Below are 27,028 nucleotides of genomic sequence, written 5' to 3'. Positions count from 1 at the left end.
TACACAACAAACTTTAAGTAAGGGTAAATTTGATCGCCGATACCAATTTTGCTGTTTGTGAAAGCGAATAACGGCCGCCAAATCAAATCCAACTCAGAACAAAAAATAAAAGAAAAATGTTATGAATTAATTAATGTTATTAAAAATAACAATTTACATTTATAACCAAATTTCTAAAATTTACAAACAAATATAAAATTTAGTTTTCAGTTGATATCCGGGAAAGTGCATTTGGTTACACCTCCCCGTAGGAACGGACAGATATTATCTTTTCGATAAGCAATTCTTCTGGGTCATCGATGTCCCGATTTGGCATTTAGTTTATACTTGCAGGTGTAAATTGATTTGTCTCCCAACATTGAGCTACAGCAAATAGCCAATATGATTTAGGTTATTGCGACGAAGGTTTGATCTCCCGCACAACTGGATCCTGGTAAAATAAACAAGTGCGCGTCGTGCCCTTAAACTCGTTGCGCGTGCTTTACACCAATTACACACGCGTTTCTTAGTATTTTTTTTATTATACCTGCAATATAATTTAAAGATAAGGGAAATCAAATGAAATCATATTGACGATATCCTTTTTTTTTTTTTTTATCTTTATTGCAAATTTACAATCTACTTCATTTAGAGTATTAAGTAAATGTGATATATGACTTTGACTTGGAAGGGGAAGTGTCCACTGACAATTCACCTTATAGTTCACTATCACTTAGTGTTACGGGGGTAGGTCAGCAGGCCAGGTTTTGTTTAATCTTTTGATGGGTGGTCCATCCCTGTAGAGTAAATTTCTATGAGGACGTTTGGATTACCTGTAACTCGTTGTTGGTAGGCGGCAGAGACAGTGGTGATTACGTCCGTGACATATGGAATTTGGAGGTCTTGATGGAGTATGAAGTTGCTAACGTACCATGGAGCGTTAACGATTGCTCGGAGTGTTTTGTTTTGGATTGGTTTTAAACGAGTGGGTTTGGCACAGCCCCAAAGCTGGATACCGTAAGACCAGATGGGTTTCACCATGGTTTTGTACAGCAGGAGTTTATTTCTGAGAGAATGTTTAGATTTACGTCCCATGAGCCAGTACATTTGTTTGATTTTGTGATCCAACTGCTTCCTTTTCGTTTGGATGTGTTTCTGCCACGTCAGTCGTTGGTCTAAATGGAGTCCTAAGTATTTTACTACAGTGTTTACAGGTATGGGAGAACCGTTGATTGATACGGCCGGACAGATTTCTCTGCGTTGGGTAAAAGTGACTTGAACTGATTTGGCTTGATTAATCTTGATTCGCCATTTGGAATACCATTCACTGAGCATGTCGAGTTGGGATTGCATGTTTACGGAGGAGGTAACCGGATCGTGGTCACTGGTTAGAGGAGAGAATAGCAACGTTATCCGCAAATGCCGCAACGGTTACGTTATGCAAGACGGGTAAGTCGGCAGTATATAATAGGTAAAGGAGCGGGCCGAGCACACTTCCCTGAGGGACCCCAGAATGTATAGGATAGTGGGGAGAGACAGAGCCATTGAGTTTAACAGAGAAGTTCCTATATCAGTGAGGTAAGATTTCAGGAGAAGGTAATAGTTGCTACTAACCACATTTTTGAGCTTGTGCTATGTGCCAAACTTTATCAAATGCTTGAGAGACATCCAAAAAGACCCCATTGCAGTATAGTTTTTCTTCTAAACTCTTGGAGATCTGATTCACTATGCGGTGGACTTTTTGGAGTGTTGACATACTTTCTCGAAAACCAAACTGATAATCAGGCAGTAAGGTTGTTAGGTCTTGGTCTGATTGAATTCGTTTAAGTATTAGTTTCTCAATTAGCTTAGACGGGATAGGCAGCAGGCTAATAGGTCTGAATGAAGATGTTTCATGTGGAGGTTTACCGGGTTTGTGCACCATGATGATTTCAGCGTATTTCCATGCAGTAGGAAAGTAGCAGAGGCTTAGTATTCGATTGAAGATAGTCGTTAGGAGGACAAGAGCTTTGTGTGGTAGCTTTTTTAAGATTTGGCTGGTGATTAGATCGTATCCCGGGGCTTTATGATGTTTTAGTTTCGATATTTCTGTTTTAACTTCAGAAAGGTTGATTGGTTTTATTGGCAGCGACAACTGGCATGGGATGTCAATGAATGCTTCAATATCGTCATTTACGGCACCGGGAGGTGGTTCTGGTTCTTGAAATACGTGGGATAGATGGATTGCAAAAGCGTCCACCTTTTCTTGGTCAGAGCGGGCCCATTCATCGGCGCGAATTCTTATCGGGGACTTAGGTGGAGTGGGCCTTTTAAATTTTTTAGTGGCTTTCCATAAGCTATGTTCATCAGAGGATAGTTTTTGAATGTATGCCTCAAAGGTGGAGTTTTGAGTTTCTTTTAGTGCTGCAGTAAGTTGTCTAGATAACCTCCTGTAATAGTGCAAGTCTTCCAAGTGGCGTGATCTCTGCTATAGTCGTCTGGCTCTTCTTTTTTCGCTAATTAGTTGTCGGATGTGAAGCGGGATGTCTTTGGAACTGGCCTCTAGGGGTTCGACACGGGGAGTCGATTGCCACGCAGCTTTTTGCAGCAGAGTCGTGAAGTCGTACAGCTTCGTCTAGATCTACTGAGTCTTTGATTCTTATGTTAAGATTAATGTGTTGAGTAATGTATTCAGCGAATTGTGCCCAATCGGTCTGTTTTGTAGTCAGCGTTGGGTGCGTAGGTTTATTTATGATGGTGGTGCATATGCTGAGGATAACAGGGGTGTGGTCGGATGACAGGTCGAAGTTCGATGTAGTTAAACAGTTTTGCGTTGGTATACCTCTGGTTATGTAGAAATCTAGGAGGTCTGGGAGTTTCCTTGTATCCGACGGCCAGTACGTGGGCTCTCCGCTGGAAAGGCGAGTATAGTTGTTAGCAGTTATGGCTCTGAGGAGGTTGCGACCCTTAGTGGTAACGATCCGGGAGCCCCAGTGGGTGTGCTTTGCGTTCCAGTCTCCTCCTGAGATAAAACGATTACCAAGAGTGTGAAAGAACGCTATATATTCGTCATATGTGATGGTGTGGCGTGGTGGACAGTAGACAGCGGCTACATTCAAATTCCACTTTTCAGCCTTAACCTGGACGTTTGTAGCTTGAATCTCATGAGTTTGGTAGTTAACTAGTTCGTGATGAGGTACAGTATTTTTTATTAGGATTCCTGAACCGCCATGAGCCGTGCCATCAGGGTGGATACAGTGATAGAATGAATATTGCGGTATATGGAAGGCTGTGCGTTCGGTAAAGTGGGTTTCAGATATTAAGAGAATGTCAATTTTGTTTATTTGTAAAAAGGCTCTTACTTCTTGTTTGTGATTGAGGAGCCCGTTGGCATTCCACGTTGCAATTCTGAGAATGTTAGCCATTATTTGAGTTTACTTATGACAGTAGTAAGCAGATTCAAAATCATGCTGTTCTGATGTAATATCTGGGCGAACATAGCCTTGAATTCATTTAAGCTCGAATATATTTCTGAGTGGGCTGATTGTTTGTGATTCGATTCGATTTCGCCAAAAACCCGGCACAAAATAGTACTCAATTTTTGGGTACTTCTCATAGCTCGAGCTTCTATTGGCGACACGAGAAAGAGAGACCCCCATTCGAGCTCTAAGACATTTTTGGGAGCCCAAAGTCGACTACCCCTCGAAGATGGAAAAAACTCAAAAATCTCCAGGTTAGTATAACACGCTCGGAAATGGCCCCCAGATGTCGCCGACTCCACATCTTGTAGCCCCGTCCCTAAAGTTGTTAATTACACGTCCCCTCTTTTTACAAGCGCTCTTCCACGGGCTCGAATTGACTGCCAGCCAGTCAGCCAGCCAGCCAGCCAGGTGGAGCGATGGTTCCGGGCGGACAGTTGAACGGACGGACAATGAGACGGCCTCCGAAGGTTCGAAGGGTACGGTGGTTTCGGTAGGCGCGACAAAAATAATGATTTCTCAGAACGGAAACCGCAACAATTGTTCTACGTCTACGGAATAACAAACCAAGGAAATGAACGGTACCGCAAATATACTCATCAATTTTTCCGTCAATTCGGGGGGAAATATCGGACTTTCCATTGAACACGCCAAGTTTGACCAACGCTTGAAAATTAAAACTGTTTTAAATTAATTACGCCCTTCCCAGACGTTCTAAAAATACGGGACCGGTGTCAAAATTCAAGTTTTTTATATGTAATCGGAGACTGTTACTGTAACCCATTCAACTAATTACGGTTAATTGTACTTATCCAAATAGTCGGCATGAAATCTTCAAATTTGGCAGCAATGCTCATTTTCCCTTGAAATTTTGGGTCAAACGGCGGGGTCTCCTATCACGTTGATAGTTCCGTAAACCTTGCCGGTTTTAAAGTTGGATTTCGTATACCATTACAAAATTAAAAAAGAAAAACGATTATTGGGTAACTAACGGACCTAAAACCTAATAAGATTCTCTCTTTTTTCATTGACCAGAAAGCTTTCGGCGGCTGTAAAAGCAATTTCAATATTCCTACCGGAACGGTCGCAAACGGCAGATTAACTGCAGCGTTATTTACGGTAGCTACGCCGGCGGCTGAAACATAACTCTAGAAATTAAATCAAATACCTTTCGTTAGGAGGCACCCAACTTAAAACGCTTCTTGATACAACTACAGAATGATCACTATAACTGGTCATTTCAAGGCGGAAAACGGGTACTTCTGCTTGTGAAAGTTTTCCAAATTTATTTATTTATTTACTCATTTATTTATTTACGTTAATATTGAAAATAGCTTTCACTTTCGCCACAAAAAGCGTACGCAAAATTCCTTATCGTGTACACTTTAATTGGCAGATTTACGGTTTATTCAAAGAAAGTGTCTTCGCTTATGTGCGCTTACGAAACCTTAAACCGCTCAGTCTCTTATGTCTCGTAATCCTTTGTGCGTTAATGTTTTTTTTTTGTTAATAAATTCCTGAAATAAAGAGAAGCTTACAAAGCTTTTTCGGACATACTACCGCGCAAGTAGGTGGTCTACAATTAAAATAAGAAATCCAAATTCCAAATAATCTGGTCGTACAAGGTTTGCGATAGTAGGCATACATAACTCGCACACAAACGCTGATAACTTCAAAACTTCATTTTACTTTACCGTACAGAATTAGATGTCAAACAAAACTTATTTGATGAATAAAATGATAATTTTCGGTGGCTGTTCGGACGGTATCAACTTTTAACTTTTAATAAGGAAAGAACTTTATTGAAGAGTATGAGCCCTTTTTGCTAAATTATTTTTTTTTGCAATAAAATGCAAATATCATTATTAACACACTTTGTACACATAAATTATGGCACATTAAAACTGAACATAATGGTAATAAAGAAAACTACTGAAACAACTACTCGTCAAAAGAACTGTTGGTATCAAAATCAATAGTAATTGTAGAAATACCAAGATGAAAAGCATAATCTAAGGGCAGTGCGGCCTTTTCCGCCGTGAGGGGTGGTCTCGTGTCGCTTCACCATGCACGTTCTGAGTGTCAACGGGACTGTACGCGCTATGGTGACCAGAACTCGTGGATAAGAACTGAAGCACTACTACATAAATCCTGCAGGGTGGTTTATGGTTTGGCAATACACCCCAAGATTCCATTGGTAAAGGCACCACAATGATATAAATGAAAAGCGCGGTCTTTTCCACACTATAGGCGTGTATTGAAGAGTGAAAGTGATACCGATGCTATGATAAAGTAATCTCCTTCGTGAAGAATTTTCAAATAAATCGCCAATCACGATGGCACAAGAAACGTGCAATTCTTCGAAACACCTGTGTCTTAAAGGCTTTTGCGTGGCAAAATAGCGTGTGAGAGGCCCGATGTGGGATAAATTTGGATGAAAATGTCTAGATACCTATGTTTATATTCCGGTTGCTGTCCCGTTTTAAAGTCCGGCGCTTTATTTGTCGAGTGGTTTGAGGAATGGCATCTCTAGCTTGCCTTATCCAGCAATGTTAATGGCCCTTTATTTCTGACCACACAATTTCACCCTTCAATTTAATTAAATGGGAGAGGTTTGAATTTGTTGGCGTGTTTTCAAGTTAGGTAAATCGAGGGAAGCGCATTTTTCACCTAATAATAACAGATGTAATCCCAATTCTTAAGCGAGATTTTAAAAAAATTTACACACTTTCGTAGCTAATACACTTAGGAAAGATAAAAGTGTTTTCTAAAGGGTAGATATAAAACAAAGAAGGCATTAGCACGCACGACAGCATTTAAAGACATCACAGTTGAATGAGATGGGACAACAGAAAATGAATAACAAATTTAGTAAATCCGATTTGTCGTCAAATGTAATTAGCATTTCACCTACGTGTAAAAGTATGCCCCCACATCTGAAAAGTAAACTTATTTACATAAAGATATTTCAAACGCTTTGTTTCAGAAAATATACTTGTTGTTTAACCGCACTTTTCTTTTTCGTTATTGTGTACCGTAGAGCGTTATGTAATGATCAAAGTAAAGATGATTCCTTTATAACAAGTGTCGCCTCGCCTGCTTTTGTTTAATTAAGCAGCAGAATTAAGTAGAGCTGTAAGCGGAACAACGAAATTGGTGAGATAAAGGTATAAAGGAGCGCAGTCGTAACATTTTAAAACATAACTTCTTATGCCAACAATTGGAATGTATGGTAACTTGCGTTATTCACGTGTAGATGTAATTTGTTTCCTATTGTTAGACGCTATCTTTCATGAGAATTAATTAAACTATTCACCGTAAACGAAGCTAATTTAGTTTGAATTTCAAGAAGGAAAATAATTTTTTTCTTCAGCCTCGCTGAAGCAAGTAGAATATCAGTAGCTCTTTGCATATTAGATGAGAAAGTAGCCCAAATACCTTTGTAAAGGTGGTAAAGATTTTCCTCCCCCTACGTTATATTTTAATAGCTTTATAGGTATAAACCTACAAAATGTTCAAGCTGTGTTTATTAAGTGTTACAGAAATCTTGTCTAAGTTACCATTCTCTTGAATCTCTTATTTTAGGGATTGATTAGAGTCGAGCATTATAGCCATATCTGCAAAACAGTTCAGTCCAAGAAGAATTTTCTCAAGATCCATCCCTTGTTCCTGACCTGGGAACATACATGTTCCTTCTGTTTCTAACTGAAACAAATGTGACTTCAATTCGTGTCTGTTGCTTTCAAACATTTACTTATTTGTGAAGTAAATCCATACATTCTCGTTTTTATTTACTCACGGCTACACCTCATTTATTTCACTGCGTTTGGTGTATTTATTTTATGCCTAAAGCGGTTCCTATTCCGTCACCGAAGGAGCGACTTGAGCGGCTTAAGCGTAAAAGGAACATAATTATTTATTTTCCCTTTCGATACTTTCTGTTTATGCAGCTTTACGATAAGGTTTCCATTCAATTTTGATAATAGTTTAGGACAATATACCTAAAATAAATAGGTGGTACGTTTCTGTCTAACTCGACTAACAAACATGAATGGCAAATTTAGATGGCAATAAAAGCGGTTTCTGTTGGGTCGAGCAATTCTCAAATGTGCACATCTAGGTTTCTTTTTCCCGTGTTAATTCGGTGTGTTTCTGCTCCATTAGATTAGCAACATGGGACGCACTCGTTTGTCTCATGTCATTCTCCTTAACCCTACGTATCAATACAAGTTTACGGGCACATAGGAATTGCTTTTAGCTTATTTTATTTGTAGGAATGTAGATAAATCGTAAACAGAACGTGATACTTCAAATTGTGTTTCACTAATTAATTAATGCAGTAGTTTTTTTATGAATAGTAAGGGATTTGGGAAAGTACCTATAAGGGATAAGAAGGGCTCCGTTAACTTAGCACCACCATTTCAAATTTTTGACTAAAGACAGATTGCGCTAGAATCTCTATGGCTAGCGCCAGCTAGCGCCACTTTGAGTTCAGCTAGCGCCATTATAGATTTTGCAGAAAAGCCCTTGACTTTCGGGGGGTGCTATGTTAACGCTAGCACCACCATTGCGTCCGATCATTTCCAAAAGCAAGCGCTGTGTTCGTCAGACTAGCGCCAGCTAGCGCCACAAATTTTAGAGCTAGCGCCACCCCCCAATAGTGAGGGGAGCAATTTTTCCTAGCACCACCATTTTGTCTTTTCATGTAAAATTTTGACGTTTTGTGTTCTGCTGACCTAGCGCCAGCTAGCGCCACTTTGAGTTCAGCTAGCGCCATTATAGATTTTGCAAAAAAGCCCTTGACTTTCGGGGGGTGCTATGTTAACGCTAGCACCACCATTGCGTCCGATCACTTCCAAAAGCAAGCGCTGTGTTCGTCAGTCTAGCGCCACAAATTTTAGAGCTAGCGCCACCCCCCAATAGTGCGGGGGGCATTTTTTCCTAGCACCACCATTTTGTTTTTTCGGGTAAAATTTTGACGTTTTGTGTTCTGCTGACCTAGCGCCAGCTAGCGCCACAAATTTTAGAGCTACCATCACCCTCCAATAGTGTGGGGGGAGGGGGCACCACCATTTTGTCTTTTCGGGTAAAAATTTGATGTTTTCTGTTCTTGTAGACCTAGCGCTCAAGTTAACCTAGCGCAATTATAAATCCTAGCGAGTTTATAATTTTGCGGTATCTGTCCGTCTGTCCGTTAGCACGATATCTTGATAACGATAGCGAATTGACCGTTTACGATGAAATTCTGTAGATGGATTCTTTATCAAATTTGTAGATCGGAGTTCGTGAATTGGCAATGTAGACCAAAAAATAAAGTAGGCATTTTTGACATCTCTGTGAATTATGAACCGAATTGTATGAAATTCAATATGTGTATTGCTTTAGCCATATAAAACGCAATTCCAAAAGTTGAGCCTAATCGATCAACATTCACAGTGCTCTTTTGGCATCTCGACCATTTACAAACCGGATTGAAAACTTTCTTATTTATGGAAGCATTTAAAAGAAATTTGATACATAGCCACTTGGAATAAAAGCAAATTTAACGTCAGTTTCAAAATTTGGTTTTGTGCATGATGTGTGGTGCCAATTTTCTTATTTATGGAAGCAATTAAATCAAATTTCATACATATACACTTTAAATAAAAGCAAAACTAACACCAAGTTCAAAATTTGGTTTTGCACATGCTGTAGCCATACCCAGGAGCTCGTTTTCTATATTTATTTACACGTCGATGCGAAAAGGGCACTGTGAATGTTGATAGATCAGGTTCAATTTTTGGAATTGCGTGTTATATAGCTTAAGCTATACGAATATTGAATTTTATGCAATTCGGTTCAAAACTCACGCATATGTCAAAAGGGCCTTACTTATTTTTTGGGATACATTACCAATTCATGAACTTCGATCTACAAATTTGATAAAGAATCCAACTACAACATTTCATCGTAATCGGTCCATTCGTTATCGAACTATTGTGCTAACGGACAGACACCGCATCTGGGATGGTCAAACTCTTTACCTTTTTTAAACCCGAATGTGCAAATCTGTCCCTCTAAGGGTCTGAAATAATAATCAAATTATTTCAATTTGAAATTCTTTACTTTTTGGATTGATCGTTCTGTTTAAAGTAAAAAGTTCCAATAAAAATACTAAAATTTGTATATAAAGTAGCAAGATTGTAACCCTTCATTTCGAAGTAAACTGACGGTGAGGTATGCAGGTACAAACTTACTTAAATCCTTTATGAATGCGCAAGAGTTGTAAATTATTTGTCACATCAAGGGTTTACAGGCGCGTCAATTGTGTGAATGTTGGTAAATATGTATTGTTAAAAAAACACCTTTAGATGGTAGTTGACGTGACGTACATAGGTATATAATTTATCAAGAGCTTGATTTTTAATCGCATAATTTTATTTTTACACGAAAATTTTGTTGCAACGGAAAAAACTCGAAACCAAAAGTGTGATCGCGACAGTTTTAGCTGGAGCGATTTTATTAATATTATGCTTTTGATCAAGAGTTTTTTCCAGGAGGCAACAAAATTTGAGTGAATTAAAAATAAAATTATCCTGACCAGGGTCGAGTGTATTTTAGGGAGATTAATAAAGACAATAAATTTTATAACCACTACATATTTTACGTATTCCTACACGCATTTTTATCGCTGTAAAAAGCTACCTAGCATTTAATCAGATAAAAAATCATCTGATTGGTTAGAATTTGAAACCTAGCCGATTGGCCGTATATTAATGGAGTGTATTAATCATATAAAATACATATGCCTTATTTGCACCATAAAAATTAGTTAGCTACGGAAATTACACATAAGTATATAAGAACTGCTTCTTTGTTTTTTAGCAGAATTAACAAATATGCTGATTAATTTAACGACTTTATATAGGTTATGAGTAGGTAGGTACGTTCGTTGAAATTTTCAAATTTTGCACTGCGCTGTGCTCTAAACGATTTAGCTCGCAATACTGTGGTAGTGAAATTAATACTGTGACTTACAAAAAGAATTGTTTAGTGCGTAGAGCACAAAACAGAAAAATTTCACAAGAAACAGTACCTAATATGGAAATTTTAAAATTAAAAATTCAGAATATACCTAGTACCGTGCAATTAGTCGACAAAACGGCTTAACCTAAACATCAAAAGTAAAAGTTTCCCATTAACTGCAAATTGTTCTATACAGTCCACATATTGTTTGGTAAAAAGTTACACCAGTTGGTAAATTAGTAGTTTTTGGTGTTTTTCTTAAATATTTAGAAAACTATGGGGTTTGGCGAGAAAAGTACCATATCCAAAATAATCTACATTAAATTGTGAATAAAAATGGTCTTGTGTATAATCTTGCTCAAGTCAACGATTCCAGAGTTACGGAGGGTGTAAAAGTAGGCATTTTTTGTATTTTTTCGATTTTCTGGAAAAATGAAATCATGTTTGAAGTAAAGAACACTGAAGATCTGGCTTGTTTTCGTTACCAGTGTTACTTGCAAGCTATTTCAAAGCATCCTATACATTCACTGTTCAAGTTGGCTGCGCTTCTCCCCACTTCAGCAGCTACCAGGTAGAACATTCATTTAGAACTTACCATTAGAAGAAGAACCCGATGAAGTGGGAATGCAAGATTGTCGAACACCTGAAGCAATAACAACACATCCTGCAACTCCCCAGGAATTACTGTCCCTCATAGTGGAAATCTCTTGAAAAAATGGCCCCCCTTGAGAAGGTGGTAAGGTTATCGTTCCTTCAAGGACTTATCAGTAACATACCACTAAAGCGCAATTTGTTTTAACCGGTTTTAACAAAAAAAATAGTTTCCTTAGTGATAATCTCATATTTTTTCCAAAAGAATCTAAAAAAAAAGATGAAAAATTTCTACTGTTACACCCTCCGTAACTCTGGAATGGTTCAATTTAGCAAGATTATATATGAGGCCATTTTTGTTCGCAATTTACTGTAGATTATTTATTTTATATCGCGCTAAATAGTACAGTTTTTTAAATATTTAAGAAAAACTTATCACAACTACTAATTTTCCAACATTTATTTTTATTCAAAGTGGCTTAAAGTGTCAAATTTCATTTAAATCCCTCCATAAATAAGAAAGTTGGCACTGCGCATGCGCAAAATCAAATTTTGAAACTAGCGTTATATTTGCTTTTATTCCAAGTGGTTATGTATCAAATTTCATTTAAATCCTTCATAAATAAAAAAGTTTGCAATTCGGTTTATAAATGGTCGAAATGCGAAAAGAGCATTGTGAATGTTGATCGATTAGACTCAATTTTTGGAATTGCGTTTTATGTGGCTAAAGCTATACGCATATTGAATTTCATGCAATTCGGTTCATAACTCACGGAGATGTCAAAAGGGCCTTTCTTATTTTTTGGGTTACATTGCCAGTTCACGAACTCCGATCTACAAATTTGATAAAGAATCTCGTAAAGAATCCACCTACAAAATTTTATCGTAATCGCTCCATTCGTTATCGAGATATCGTGCTAACGGACGGACAGACGGACAGACACCGCAAAATTATAAACTCGCTAGGAGCTCGTTAATAAATGATAATTTTCTTCCATGGGGATCGTGGTCCCCATTACACTGACTGGCCGCGTTACCTGCACGTTGTATGGCAATACTTAAATTTGTCGTAAGTAAGTGGTAGCTCTGGGTTCCCAGTAATATTGGTAATGCGTTTTCCCAGGTATTCCACAAAATTCTCTACACCAAGGTCCCAATATCTCTACTGCGAAAGGTATAAAAATATGGTTCTGTTCTATAATATATGAACTGTATTTCCTTATTTTAATACTTGCCGCAGATTCAGCTACCACACCACTCGTTTTACTAGAAAATTAATCCAAAATATTTCAGTGGTGCCAAGTCATAAAGCTAGGAAAAACTGTCCCAGACTACTTGGGTGTGGCGCCTACTCTTAAGATTTTGACTCTATCTGGAGATGTCAGCAAAACACAAAATAGCAAAATTGTACACGAAAAAACAAACCGGTGGTATTATAAAAAAAAGGACCCCCACAATGTTGGGGATTGGGCGCCAGCTCTGCGCTACGTTTAAAGAACACAGCGCAGCGCTTGCTTTTGGTAGTCATCGAACACAATGGTGGTGTTAGAGGCTAATAAACCACGCCCAAAAGTTAAAGGCTTTTTGCAAAATTTATAATTGCGCTAGGTTAACTTGAGCGCTAGGTCTACAGAACAGAAAACATCAAATTTTTACCCGAAAAGACAAAACGGTGGTGCCCCCTCCCCCACACTATGGAGGGTGATGACAGCTCTAAAATTTGTGGCGCTAGCTGGCGCTAGGTCAGCAAAACACAAAACGTCAAAATTTTACCCGAAAAAACAAAATGGTGGTGCTAGGAAAAATTGCCCCCTGCACTATTGGGGGGTGGCGCTAGCTCTAAAATTTGTGGCGCTAGTTGGCGCTAGGTCTGACAAACACAGCGCTTGCTTTTGGAAGTGATCGGACGCAATGGTGGTGCTAGCGTTAACATAGCACCCCCCGAAAGTCAAGGGCTTTTTTGCAAAATCTATAATGGCGCTAGCTGAACTCAAAGTGGCGCTAGCTGGCGCTAGGTCAGCAGAACACAAAACGTCAAAATTTTACATGAAAAGACAAAATGGTGGTGCTAGGAAAAATTGCTCCCCTCACTATTGGGGGGTGGCGCTAGCTCTAAAATTTGTGGCGCTAGCTGGCGCTAGGTCTGACGAACACAGCGCTTGCTTTTGGAAGTGATCGGACGCAATGGTGGTGCTAGCGTTAACATAGCACCCCCCGAAAGTCAAGGGCTTTTCTGCAAAATCTATAATGGCGCTAGCTGAACTCAAAGTGGCGCTAGCTGGCGCTAGCCATAGAGATTCTAGCGCAATCTGTCTTTAGTCAAAAATTTGAAATGGTGGTGCTAAGTTAACGGAGCCGATAAGAAGTAGGTGAAATGGCGAAAGATTTGCAGTTTTATTGCTACTTAGAACACACAATAACAGTAGCTCCGTTATTATTAGAGCTGCACAAAAAGCGTAAATACAAAAATTAAAGCTAATTTAACTCACAATAATATGGCCTACTTTAACTTAGTTTTCTAATGTGTCATTTATGAAAAAATCAGGACCATAGTTGGAAATATTTGAACACCTTCCAATTCCATAAAGGTAAATGAATATTTTTAGGAAACCAAAGGGTGGTCTGAGTAAAGCACATGCCGCCTTTGGAAGTTCGAGTTAAGTACGATTTCCTATGTAAACACAATTTCCAAAGGTGACCTGACGGTCTCTGATTTTTGATCGCCATGTATAATGTACATATCTCACTATTGAACCTAATTGGTATCTCTGATACCTTTCGAAATTCCTACTCAACCTGTATGCGAGCCAGGATAACATAGTTCAGTAGAAACTTCGTGCTCTACTGCTACATATCAAATCTTTTCGACATATTAAGCGAACATTCCAGAAATTTCGATAGACATTGAGGCGAGGCGATAGAGAACAAAACGAAGGCGGATGTGCTGTAATCTTTCTGAGAAATATGGCGTGTTTGTTCGAGGACGTTCTAGAATAGTCGGATGACTTTGGAAACTCTGGAGATCTTTCGAAAAAGAGGGAGAGTTTTCTATATAAGCAAACGACCAAGTTAACAGAGCAACACAGAAATTCCAACTGGGATGATGAATGAAAGCGGACTTTTGAGGATCTTAAACAACTTTTGTTAGGGGTCCTTTGTCCATCTATTCTGGAATAGAAACTAGCTAGCAATGTTAGAATGGATGCTGTACTGTCCCATATGCGGGATGGGCACGAGAGGGTCATTAGGTATTTCAGTCAAGTCTTCTCTAACCGGAACGTAATTACTGTGTCACTCGAAGGGAACTACTAGCTGTCATCAAGTCGATCGAGTGTTTCCATAGGTATGTGGATGGCCAATAGTTTCTTTGCCGCATTGCGATGGTTGTTGCAAGTCCAGAAGGCCAAGTGTCTAGATGGTTGGAAAGACCGGGGCGATACCATCTTAATACAGATGCCTTATCTAGAAGACAATGTCCTGAGGATTGTCGACACTGCTCACAACTGGGGCACAAATATGAGGAACAACACTTACGACTCACTCCACTTGTGGATGATAAACGGGCACCACAAGGACTCCCTGACAGATCAAGAAAATTACCGTGGTTTGCGTTTGATTATAAACTGAAAAAGAAGCATAATGCTCTACCAAATCAAGAAGCGACAATCGTGGCAGATGTTCTGGTAAAAAACTCTTTAGCAGATTTGGAGTACCCCTGAAACTACAAAGTCGGCGCTGTTCCATAGTCAATATCAATCGAGGTGTCAACTATTGGGCATTACCAAAACCAGAACCACTTGTTTATAGACTGGTCATTCATAAAACCTAATTGTTGAATTAATATACAAAAAAAATTTAAAACGGTTACATGAACAACTATTGCTATTGTCTAATGCCTATCGAAAAAATCCCACCCCTGGAAATTCCAACCAATTTAAAGCACTTCGTAATAAATATAGAACAGTATTGCCAAAAAGTCAAGTAACGATAATTACATAATGAGTTCCCATAACCCCCAAAAGGCAATGTGGGACGTAATTAATAATGCTAATAAAAAAAGGTCACTTTAATCCAACGGACCTATCATCAAATGCATTTAATCAGCATTTCACACAAACTGCAGTGACAATTATAGAGAGTCTGCCACCGCGAAATACTTCTTACCAAAAATTCGTATACAGCCTAAACGTTACTGGTCATTTCAACTTTAGTGAATTGAGTTACGTACAAGTTCGGGACACCATAAAAAATTAAAATGCAGTAGGTAATAGCAAAGATACTTACGGTATTAATCATACAATTGTAAAGTCCATATTAAATTCAATTGTAATTCCACTAACTAATTTATACAGGGTGGCCATTTGAAAACGAAACAGAGCCTATTTTGGTGACCTCAAAACATTTACGAAAAAATCCTCGGACTCGTCAATTTTTCATCCAAGGGGGAACCATTTTTTTGCTAGTTTCGCCCCCCTGAGGGCAAAGCCATAGCGGGGGTGACAAGTGCCCCCAAAATTTTAAATCTAATGGGGGGTCGAGTGATACCTTATTTTGAAGGTATTTTTATGTACATTATAACTTAAGATTTTAATCAATTTTATTTTAAGTGCTTAAAGCTAAAATCAATCAAGTAAATGTTGAAAATGTTGGCCTTCGACTTCCATACAATAATACAGGTTTTGTTCAAACCCTTCCCGTACATTTTCAAAGGGGTGATTTGACGACATTCATCAATTATTCTTTGTCGCAAGTTCTCTAGCGATGTTGACTGACTAGCATAAATTTTAATTTTTAAATGTTCCCATAAAAAAAATCTAACGGAAAGTCCGGCGAACGAGGAGGCCATTCGCTCCTCTTCTTTCAATCCATTGTCCTGGAAACGTTTGGTCCAAATATTGACGAACCCTTGCAGCATAGTGGGGTGGCGCACCATCTTGCTGAAATACTAGACGATTTTCCAAGTACTCGTTGTTATTTTCTAGTATCTGCACTAATGCTGGATGAATCGTATTTTCTCATAACTCCAGGTACATCTCTCCTGTTAGATTGTCAGGTACAAAGAAGGGGGTTACCAAAAATGCCAGCCCAAACATTCAATTTTTCGGGACATTGTGTATGCACCTCACGAAATATTCTGGGATGTGAATCAGCCCAATAGCGACAGTTGTGACGATTCACAGCACCGTTTAGGAAAAAGGAACATTCGTCATAGCCACCTACAGATATTAAAAAGAAAAAAAAAACATCAAAAAAAGTACAGTTCAGAATGTATGATAACAACATTTTTTGTATTTATTGTTGTATTAATTGTTGTTATTTAACTAATTAATTTACAAGCATTTTTTTTTCATAAGAAAATGTTGACACGTTTTTAAATTTTATTAGCCTCTGTATCGGCTAGGCAAATTAGGAGCGATTTAAAACTTAAGGGTTATAATCCACATAAAAATACCTTCAAAATAAGGTATTACTCGACCCCCCATTCGATTTAAAATTTTGGGGGCAGTCGTCACCCCCGCTAGAGCTTTGTCCTTAGGGGGGCGAAACTACCAAAAAAATTGTTCCCCTTTGAATCAAAAATTGACGGGTCCGAGGATTTTTTCGTTAATGTCTTGAGGTTCCCAAAATAGGCTCTGTTTCGTTTTCAAATGGCCACCCTGTATAACCAATGTATACGTAGTAGACCTTCCCCTCTTGTTTAAAGCTGCGAATCGGATCTAAATAATTCTTATCGACCAATATCCGTAATACCTGTGTTTGGAAAAATATTTGAAAAAGCACTAGGTATGCAATAGTTATTTGAAAGTGGAGTTTTTCAACTCGAGTTCAAAATGCGTAGCGAGTGTGTCAATTGAACGAGAGTTGAAAAACACTTTCTTCTCAAGTTTTACACATACTTTTTTTCTGAAACATTCAATGTCAATGTCATTATTAAGATTAATGCGGCAATTGTTTTTTACTTTCCTCACTAGAGAGGAAAATCACATTTTCTTCACCCGTTTTAGAGACTAAAGTAGTTTAAAGAAAAATAGTTAAACAATGCAGGCGAAATAATAAACCATACGCGGTAAATTTATAAAACAAAGCGCTGTCTATTTATATGTCCATTAGCGAATGGAAAACTCGCAGTTTAAAACACAATTGTGGTACTACCCTTGATATTTCACTACAACTATTTTAACGATTTCAAAACACGCTTGGTATCTAAGAGGTAAGTTTAAGTGGCATATGAAACTCCGGCCTTGAGATGTTTCAAATGCTAAATGTGGAGAGTAAAATGTTGTAGGTAATTTTTGACATGGATTTTGAGTTAGGATTAAGGTTTTGGATAGCTCCTCTATCATCTAAATTTCAGCGCTTGTGAGTAGGTAATACCATAGATAAAATATTTATTTTATATTTATTATACAAGGGAAAAAGTATTAGATTTTAGCTCGAGGTGTGTTTTTCCCGTGTATAATACACTATTTTTGTCTGTGGCGGGGAAAACGTATTAAAGTCGTATCGATTTATAGAAATTTGAAGTTTTAAAGTGCAGATATGCTGTTGGACTTCTCGCGACAGTACGAACTGCGTTGCTAAGGAAACCTTTACGCAAATATCTGTCAATTCAGTTTTGTCATTTGATTTAAACATTTCGAATTTAATGATTGTTTAGTAATTAGTAGTTATTATGAATGATATAAAGTTAAAAATGTCTGATTTTGAATTTTCTCTTTCTTCATCTGAGTTAGTAGACGCAGTGAAATTGGCGTCACAAAAATTGAATATCTATCTTAACTTATACTTACACTATGCTTATACATATGCGAGTATATCCGAGAAAAAAGTACTCACTTTTTTCCCGGGGAAAAAGTGATTTCATAAAAAGTGACATTTTCTTACCTATCAACAGGGTTAAAATGTCAAACGTTTTTCGCGTCATAAAAAAATCTTTCATTGTCGTCCTAAATTGATATTCATTATTGTATCTTTACTCAATTAATCATTGCAACTGGCTGCATGATTAAACTTTTCCACAAAAGAAAATACTTCATAATGCTTACACTTAAATCCCCCTACCTATACATATATTATCGAATGCTTTATCACTTGTAATTTTTAACAATTTGTCGTAATTAATGGAACTGTTCGTTAATGCTGAATATTACCTACCTATACACCCCCATTACCAAATCGAGCCCGCTTCTCATTCTGTTACTGCCACTAATTAAATTATAGGGGTGCTATGAATGAACACAAAAGTTGAAATTGATCAGTTAAAACAAGCTTTCCATCCCCTTCATTGTGTCGCTGTCATTTAATTACCAAAAGTGATTGTTGTAGGCGCCTATTTAGTTGCTTACTTTTATGTCTGCTTTATAATTGGGCGAACTGAACTGTATATTATTGTTATAGACGAACGCCGCTCTCATATACGACGCTTTGAACTTGTTCATTACCATCTTCGCCGAGTTAGATGTCTCGCAAAGAATACAAGTGAAACCCCTGAACTGCCAAGGAAGCGAAATTTCAGATCACGGACTAAGCATGTCAGCTTTCATACGAATAGTAAGTAATATTTTGCGCATTTTAAAATTTTATTGTATGAAGTATTTTAAACTTGCAACACAAATTTAGAACCATCACGCTTTACATCCCTTAGGAAACTTTTGACAGGCCAGAAAAAACGTGACTCAAATACTTATTGCCGGTTTATTCTGTGTATTGTTTTATGCACTTTTTGTAGTTTATTGGGTAGGTACTGTTTTTCCGCAAGTGTCTTAGTTGTTTAATATTTAAGTAACTTCGTTTAGAAATGTACGGCGGCATTCCAAACGGGATTGCGGCGAATAACTGCTTCTGCTTATTTTAATAATTGAATAGGAAATAGGATTAATTTAATATACTCCTAAAATTTTCTTTGCCGACAGATTTATATTAATTATTTGCCATTATCACAAAACGTGTTCCAAAAACGAGGCAGAATAGCAAATTGTAGTGTTATAAATTTTTAACACCCTTATTAACTTTTAAAGTGGTATAATACCCAATTTTATAATTGGGATTTTATGATGCCACCGCATCCCCTAACGATCAGAACCATTTTCACACCATTTTCTGCATTCAAAAGGTATGTTTTTCTAATATTTAATTTGTGTAACCTCCAAACCCACAAATTGAATGTTGGAATAAAGCTTTTTGTTCCAAATGAAGCGTATTTGGGAATAAACTAAAATAAAGTTTGGTCTATTTTGGTGCACTAACTGTGGGGGGTTATGTTGGCATCACTGAATCGTCATCTCACTATCTCTACTCGCATCGTGCTGATTTATGTGACATCGTTGTACACCATCTACTCGGAGCGGCTTGTACCTATGTGTTTCTTTCTGCGCCCATTTCCAGCTTCTTGCCCCTTTTATTCTCAAAGAAAAAATAAAAATGGCTCTTCGAGACCAAACCTAATGCTGTGCCTCTTTTTTCTGAACTTGAAACATAAAAGCAATTAGCAATCGAAGAAGCTGAAGACTCTGAAGAATCTTATGAATTAAGAATTTGGTGTTTGGCTTGTGTGTTTTAATACTTTTATTCAGACCTGGAAAATGCAAAATAGGTGTTCTGGTTACCATTAGAGCTGTGGAAACCAACAGTTCTATCCATTAAAAAAAAGTTAATGATTGACATCTAAATGAAAGGAAATGTGATAAACTATTATACCAAGTGGTACAAGTGGAATTGTTTTAAACAAATGGAGAGAAGATAGAAGTTCAGGATACCCACTAAAAGATACGGGGATTGTGAAGAAGTTAGGAATCTCAGGAAAGAAAGTAACTTACAGATATGAAAGACATTGAAAAAGGAATCGTGGAGAGGGCGGGTGAAGAAATAATGGTACAGCCCAATCACAGGAATTGTCACTATCAACTGGACGACGTGCCGACAAATAATAATTTTGAAGAAAAACTACCACGAATAAGATTTGGAAGAGGAAAATCCAAAAGATGGGATTTCTGTAAATATGTGCTTTTAGGAGAATGTGAAGACTTCAGGCAGCCAGATGCTCATCGAATTGTACCCACCAGAAGACTAATGGAGCTCCCATCATAGCAGAGGCCCTTCTTGCATGGATAGCGAGTGGAAAATGATAGAAACCAGCCATGTCCATCTGAAGCAAAGCTTTGGAGTAGAACATTTTGGGGTAAAAGTCTATATAACTTGCGAACTTCGAAGGATAAAAAAGGCGCTGATGGAAATACAGCAAGGGGGAATAAAGACAGGTGGGAGATCGCGTTGTTGTGGAAGATGAAAATAAGAAGCTGCCAGAAAGCAGAGGAATTAGTAGGAAGAGGCGACACAAGTATATTAAGGTATTTTCTATCCTACAAAAAGAAGGATTTTATCTTTGTGCTTAGAATTCAAATAGCAAGGAGGCAATCGAGAAAATACCCGAAGAACAGAGAGGGAGAAAGAGAGGAATGTTCGTGTTCAACTTTCACAAAATGAAAAAAGACATCCTGGACGGAACACCCTTTAGGTTTATTAGCCACCTTTAAAAATAGGTGATGCTAAACTTACAGTTAACATGGAAACGGAAATAGGCCGGGATTATGATTTGACATCCTCAGTTAATGAAAAATGGAAAGTCTGGATGCATGAATTGAAAAAGACAATAGAAACCAGAATACTAGATGGAAAGGATTTTAGAGATCAAAAAGAGTTGAATTGAATGTCTTCTGCGATGTGGGGGAGGAATCGTATGCGACAGTAGCGTATTTTAGATTTGTAAATAACGCAAAACTTGAAGTGGCTTTTATTGCTGCGAAAACTAGAGTTCCCCGTTGAAGCAAATGTCATCCCAGGCTGGAACTACAAGCTGTCTTATTGGGAAGCAGGCCGATGGAAACAATAATGTCTAGGCATGAAAAGGTACTTAATAACACTTATATGTTATCTGGGTGGGATAAGAGGAGACGCTGGGAAGTATCACCAATTTGTGGCGAATAGAATAGGTGAAATAGAGGAACTCAACCAAGCAATCTAGTTGGCACTAGATGCTAACCGCGGATAATCCAGCCAAGGAATCCACAAAATATAAGACCAGTTTTGGAAGAGTTAACGATGATGGAAAAATGTGAGTCAATAGGCGAGAAAAGTGGACTTTACGACCTAACACCAGAAATGAAGAACGGTCTAATATGGGTGGGAGGTTCGGTTGCAACTCAGAATGGGAGAAAGAATCCAATTATACTTGACTCTAGGTAAAGAATTACACAAATGATAATTGAATATTATCAGAAGGCAAATCATATCGGCAGGGTGCACCTGGAGGTTTAATAATGCCTTGTTGTTGCAAATGATTGACAAATGACCTGTCTTCTGTTTTTTTCGGTGCAAGTTCCAATCAGAAAACTGTGTCATAAACAATATAAAACCAAATGAATTATGCCTTCGACTAGGTACCTAAATCCGTTCACCTTGACCAACCCAAAGCGACTACACTCTACGGCTCAGACCAGACTTTTTTTCCTTCACCGCTCAAATGCGAATCTCCAAGCACCACGGCCCAAACGCGAATGAATAATGTTGTGCAAAGCTCGTCCCCTCTCTCTATACTAAGCTTAAAACGTCTATCTCATGGTGGAAAGCAATGGCGGCGATTCTTCGTTAATTCTGATTGGTTTACCAACTCTAAAGTGGTCGACAAAAAGCGCTGATGCAACAGAAATTTACTTATGCCTTTCTCAAAGGAACTTAATTCGCAGTATAAGATTTGAAACCTTATATGACCCCTTTTTATCACGTAAAACGAGACTACGTACAATGCAAAACAAGGACGTCTCTAATAAGTATGACGAATACAGCAAATTAAGCTCGGCGGATTCCAATCGACAAAATACTTGAACGTGACATTACAAATATTTATTTGGTGGAACATCACTGAAACCTGACTGTTTGTAAACTTAAAAACTTTTCCTTCCGCAAATTACGTAACCATACCCTCTCCTTACAAAGGAGAGAGTAATTAATAACGTAAGACAGAAATATTTCGTTATCGCCATCAGGAGTTTGGTGAAGAATGTATGGCAAATGTATATTTGAAATAAGAGTACCGTTTGCTGAGACCGGATGGACTGTTACGGGGTAATGGTGGAACGACGACATGGGGGCCAATAAACGACATGCTCACAGAAGGTTGTTTGATGGCGGTCAAAAGATTTATTAATAAAAGAGGATGTCCAAAGGTTCTTTATTCAGATACCGGAACAAATTTCTGATGATGATCTGAGTGTGCAAGGAATACGTTGGGAATTAATTCCGCCAGCTTGGCTACTGCTCGTAACGAGATCGAAAATATAAAAAATTCGAGACATTTAACGTACGAGAGTTTTAGCGTCGGCGTGAAAACCGTAAACACGGCTCCCCGCGTTGTTATAATTTTGAGCGATTTTAAAAGGGATTACAATCGAGTTAAAAGCAAAAGTAGTGAAATGAGAAAAAGTGCGGAAGTGTGACTTACAAAACCTTAAAATTAGTTAAATTTTAGTAAAATTTACAAGCACCTGCAGCTACGTTACATTAAGTGTATAAACATCAACAACATAATAAAACCTTGACCAGTATCATTGAATCAGATTTATTATTCAATGCCAGTATCTACTGCATACAGCGCGCTAACGGTAAGTGGGTACTACAGCACACCTATCGTAATAACAGAACTATTTTTTCGCGAAAAATATTTATACTAGTTAGTAAATGAGTAAAAACGTAAAATCTGATGCAGCGAGAAAACTAAGTGTAGGCTCAATAGAAGAATTCTTATTCAAAAGGAAAAGAGAAGAAGAAGAAGGAAAAGGTCAGGTAGCAGAAAAATTTGACGCCTTCAAAAAGAGCAAGGTGATGCAAAGGACACCACCCACCGCAAGCAAAACAGAGAAACAAACAGATAATAAAGCAACAAGTATGGAAAGACTAGAGCAACTGATTACAGCGATGACCTTACAAATGCAAGAAGTTAAAGAAGAAATCAAAGAGGAGATCAAAAGCGCAAGAAGCGATATAAGAAGTACAAACGAACAAATGAAGAGATATGGTGAAGAAATAAGGATTTTAAATGAAGAGCTGAAGAAAAAAGAGGCAGAGTGGCAAAGCGAAAGGCAAGAATTACGACAAGAAATTAACCAACTTAAAAAGAGACTAGACACCCAAGACAAAAACACTAAGAAGAATAACATAGTAATTAAAGGATCAACATTGCAAGGAAATAATATGAAGGAGCAGGTCAAAGAGTTTATAGAAGAGCAAATTGGAATAAAGGTAGAGGTAGAATGTAGAAACAGCGTATAAGATAGGAAAACACGAGACTAAAGTAATAGTAGCAAAACTAAACAATTTTGAGCAAAAAGTTGAAGTGCTTAAGCATAAATACAAACTTAATGACCAAAACATATACATTGATAGCGATCTAACCCAGGAGGAGCAAAAAGTACAGGCCATGATAAGAAAAGTTTCTAAAGAAGAGAAGGCAAAGGGAAACAGCACTAAGGTAGGCTACAAAAAATTGGAGATAAACGGCTTGAAATATGTATGGGATGAAGAACATGGAAAACTTAAAGAGGCAAAAAACTAACGAGAATAAGACCAAATGGATATTTGACGACGAAAACGGCTACGAAAACGAAAATGAAGATGGAAAACAATATATTTTTGGCAACCTGGAACGTAAGAGGCACTTATGAGGAAAGGTTAATAATTAACGAGCTAACAAACCAACTAAAAAGATACAAAATAGATATAATAGCGTTGCAAGAAACTAAGCAGAAAGGAAACGAGGTTTATGATATTAATGGTTATACTTTCTTCAAGAGTGGTGGGAAAGACAGAAAATTAGGGACAGGTTTCATGGTAAGCAATAAACTAACGACAGCGGTGACACAGTTTACACCCACCATAAAGAGTACTTACTACCAACACAAAACGATCCACAAAGGCACTTGGAGAGCACCACATGGAAACACGATTAACCAGATCGACCATGTTTTAGTTGACATTAAAAATGAAAAACTTATTAAAGATGTAAGAAGCTACAGAAGGCCAAATCTAGACTCTGACCATTTTTTAGTTGGAATAAAGATGAAGCAAATGATACCAACTAATACAGCAATACATAATGCAAGGCAGAGGAAACAAGCAAGAATAGGTATACAGGAACACAATTCGCAAATAAAATTTGAAAAAGCAATGGAAGAAAAGTTAAAAAGGAAAGAACAACACAAAAGTATAGATGAAAGGGTGAAGTGGATAGAAGACAATCTAAACTCTGCAGCACGGACGTGCTTTACAAGGCCACACAGACCAAATAAGGAATGGTACGACGCTGAATGCCAACAAGGGTACAGCAAAAAGAAAAAGCCAGGATGAAGATGTTGCAAGCAAATACAGAAGAAAACATACGCAACTACGATGAGCACCGGAAAAAGTGTAAAGCAATATGCAGAGCGAAGAAAAGAAAACACCAAGCTAAAATATTAGAAGATATAGAAGAAAAATATAAAAACAAGGAGATTAAAAACTTTTACCAGGGCACAAAAAAGGTCAAAAGAGGGTTCCAGCCGACAACAAAAATGTGTAAGGATAAAGATGGGAATTTAATAGGAGATCAAAAACAGATAATGGAAAGAGGGGCGGAATATTTCGAGGATCTACTCAACAAACGTCGAGAAAACGAGAAACCATTACAAACGAATCTATCAGCACAGGCAAGCAACGATGCACAGGTCGAAGCTCCGGAACTGGATGAAATAATAAAGATAATACTCAAGTTAAAGAAGAATCGAAGCCCAGGAGCAAACGGAATACAAACAGAAATGATGAAATATGGAGGAAAAAGCTACATGTACAAATATTTGAACTGATACAGGAAATATGGAAAAATCCAAGTCCAAAGTCTTGGAGCGAAGCATTAATCTGTCCACTTTACAAAAAAGGGGACAAACAAAACTGTGAAAACTATAGAGGAATAGCTCTGCTAGATACAATGTACAAAATCTTAGCCACTTGCATAAACAACAAATTAAAAACTTACTCAGAAGAAATACTAGGTGAATACCAATGCGGTTTTCGACAAGGAAGATCAGTAGTAGACCAAATATTTGTACTAAAGGAAATACAGGCGAAAAGTTACCAGTACCAACTCCAAACGTACCTTCTGTTTATCGATTTTAAGCAAGCCTACGACAGCATTAAGAGAGAACATCTGTACATGGCGTTGAAGGACCTTGGAATACCGCATAAGCTGATCAGATTGATAAACATGACCTTACAAGACACGACAAATATGGTGAGAGTGAACGGAGAATATTCAAGAAAGTTCGGAGACAAGAACGGTTTGAGACAAGGCGACCCACTGTCAACTACTTTATTCAACCTCGTGTTAGAAAAGATTTTGAGAGAAAGCAACGCCAATCGTCAAGGCACAATTTGTCACAACAGGCATCAAATCCTCGCATTCGCAGACGACTTAACAATCTTAACAAGGTCAAAAGACGAACTACAAAATACTGCAAAGAAGATTATAACAATTGCTAAAAAAAATAGGATATATATGGTGTGGGACAATAAAAAATGTGACCAAGACAACCATTTAAGAATCACAATAGACCAAAACAGTGAGTACCGATTTTCAGAGGTAGGTGTGTTTGTGTATCTAGGGACAGTAATATCAAAAACACCCGGGAGTGCAGATGAAATTAGTGCTAGAGTAGCTGCAGGGACCAAGAGTGCTTTCGCGCTAAAATCAATAACGGGAAACGTGTTCTCTAGAGCAGTAAAACTCCGAGTGTACAAAACTATTATAAGGCCGGTACGCATCTGAAGTGTGGACGATAAGAACAGGAACAGTTGTTACTCAGCATATGGGAAAGGAAAATTCTGAGAAAAATTTATGGAGGTAAAAGAGTGGGAAACACATGGGAACGGAGAACAAACAAAGAAATAAAGGAGCTGTATGACGATGCTGATATAGTAGGTGTAGTAAAGGCACAACGAATAAGGTGGATAGGGCATTTAATAAGGATGAACCAAGAAAGAGTTCCCAGTAAAATTTGGACAGTAGAAATGGGAGGTAGAAGACGAGTAGGAAGACCCAGAACCCAGTGGAAAAAGGAAGTCGAAGACGATCTAGCGCGACTACAGGTTCGAGAGTGGAGGGCAGCTGCTGAAAATAGGACAAAATGGGCATCAATTGTCCACCAAGCCAAGGGCCTACAAGGCCTATAGTGCAAATATATATATACCGGTGAACCCAGAAACGGAAGAAGTGTTGATACCCAACCATTCCTGATTGGTCAGAACTGGGAACTAAAGACAATGGAGAAGAGGAAAGGAATTAGTACATTAATTTTGGAGTAGATTGTTGAAAGAGTATACTCCAACTCCAACGCGAAGGATAAAGTGGTTTACAAATAAAGAAGAGCGACACGTAAAAGTACCGTATCGACAGTATCCGCGACTTTTCCTTCACCTACCGATCACGGTCGAGTACGGTACAATCGTCACTTGACACCGTGGTCTTTTCTGCTTGAACGAAACTCTTAAATTTATAGCCATATACCTACGAAACCATAAACATTTCCAATGTTAAAATGATAAAAGTATACACTTTGTTGTTACGTATAATATGACGTGATATTACTACCAACTTAGCATAAAATGTAGCGTAATTTACATCCAAACTAATTTGTTTACATCAACACTAATTTTGTATATTTTCCAGAGACCCTTAACTAAAGGCCGTATGATTGGTCCACTTACCGGCCCTTTAGAATTTGATAACTTAGGACGGCGTAGAGTATTTGCATTGCAAATTATCGAACGTTCGCCGCAACATCATCGAGTTGTGGGAGTGTGGAGCTCGAAGGACGCCAAAAGCATCAATTACACGATTAGCAGTAAACAAATTAAACAGGAAATTAAAACGCAGGTACAAATGAAGACGTATCGAGTGAAATCGAGGTAAT

General features: G+C 38.0%; 1 protein-coding gene across 5 annotated transcripts in view; it reads left to right on the top strand.

Annotated features, from left to right (window-relative positions):
- LOC116163247 (glutamate receptor ionotropic, kainate 2-like) overlaps positions 1–27,028 on the top strand; it is a 103,011-nt gene that overhangs the window by 46,483 nt on the left and 29,500 nt on the right. For all 5 annotated transcript variants that reach the window (XM_031477113.1, XM_031477112.1, XM_031477114.1 and 2 more), the window contains 2 exons: positions 18,432–18,584; positions 26,785–27,023. In XM_031477113.1, the coding sequence (XP_031332973.1) occupies positions 18,432–18,584; positions 26,785–27,023 (392 nt within the window). The remainder of the gene's footprint in view (positions 1–18,431; positions 18,585–26,784; positions 27,024–27,028) is intronic.

Source organism: Photinus pyralis, unplaced genomic scaffold (assembly GCF_008802855.1).
Source record: "Photinus pyralis isolate 1611_PpyrPB1 unplaced genomic scaffold, Ppyr1.3 Ppyr1.4_LG2, whole genome shotgun sequence".
Lineage (NCBI taxonomy): Eukaryota > Metazoa > Arthropoda > Insecta > Coleoptera > Lampyridae > Photinus > Photinus pyralis.
This window is presented reverse-complemented; position numbering and strand designations above follow the sequence as displayed.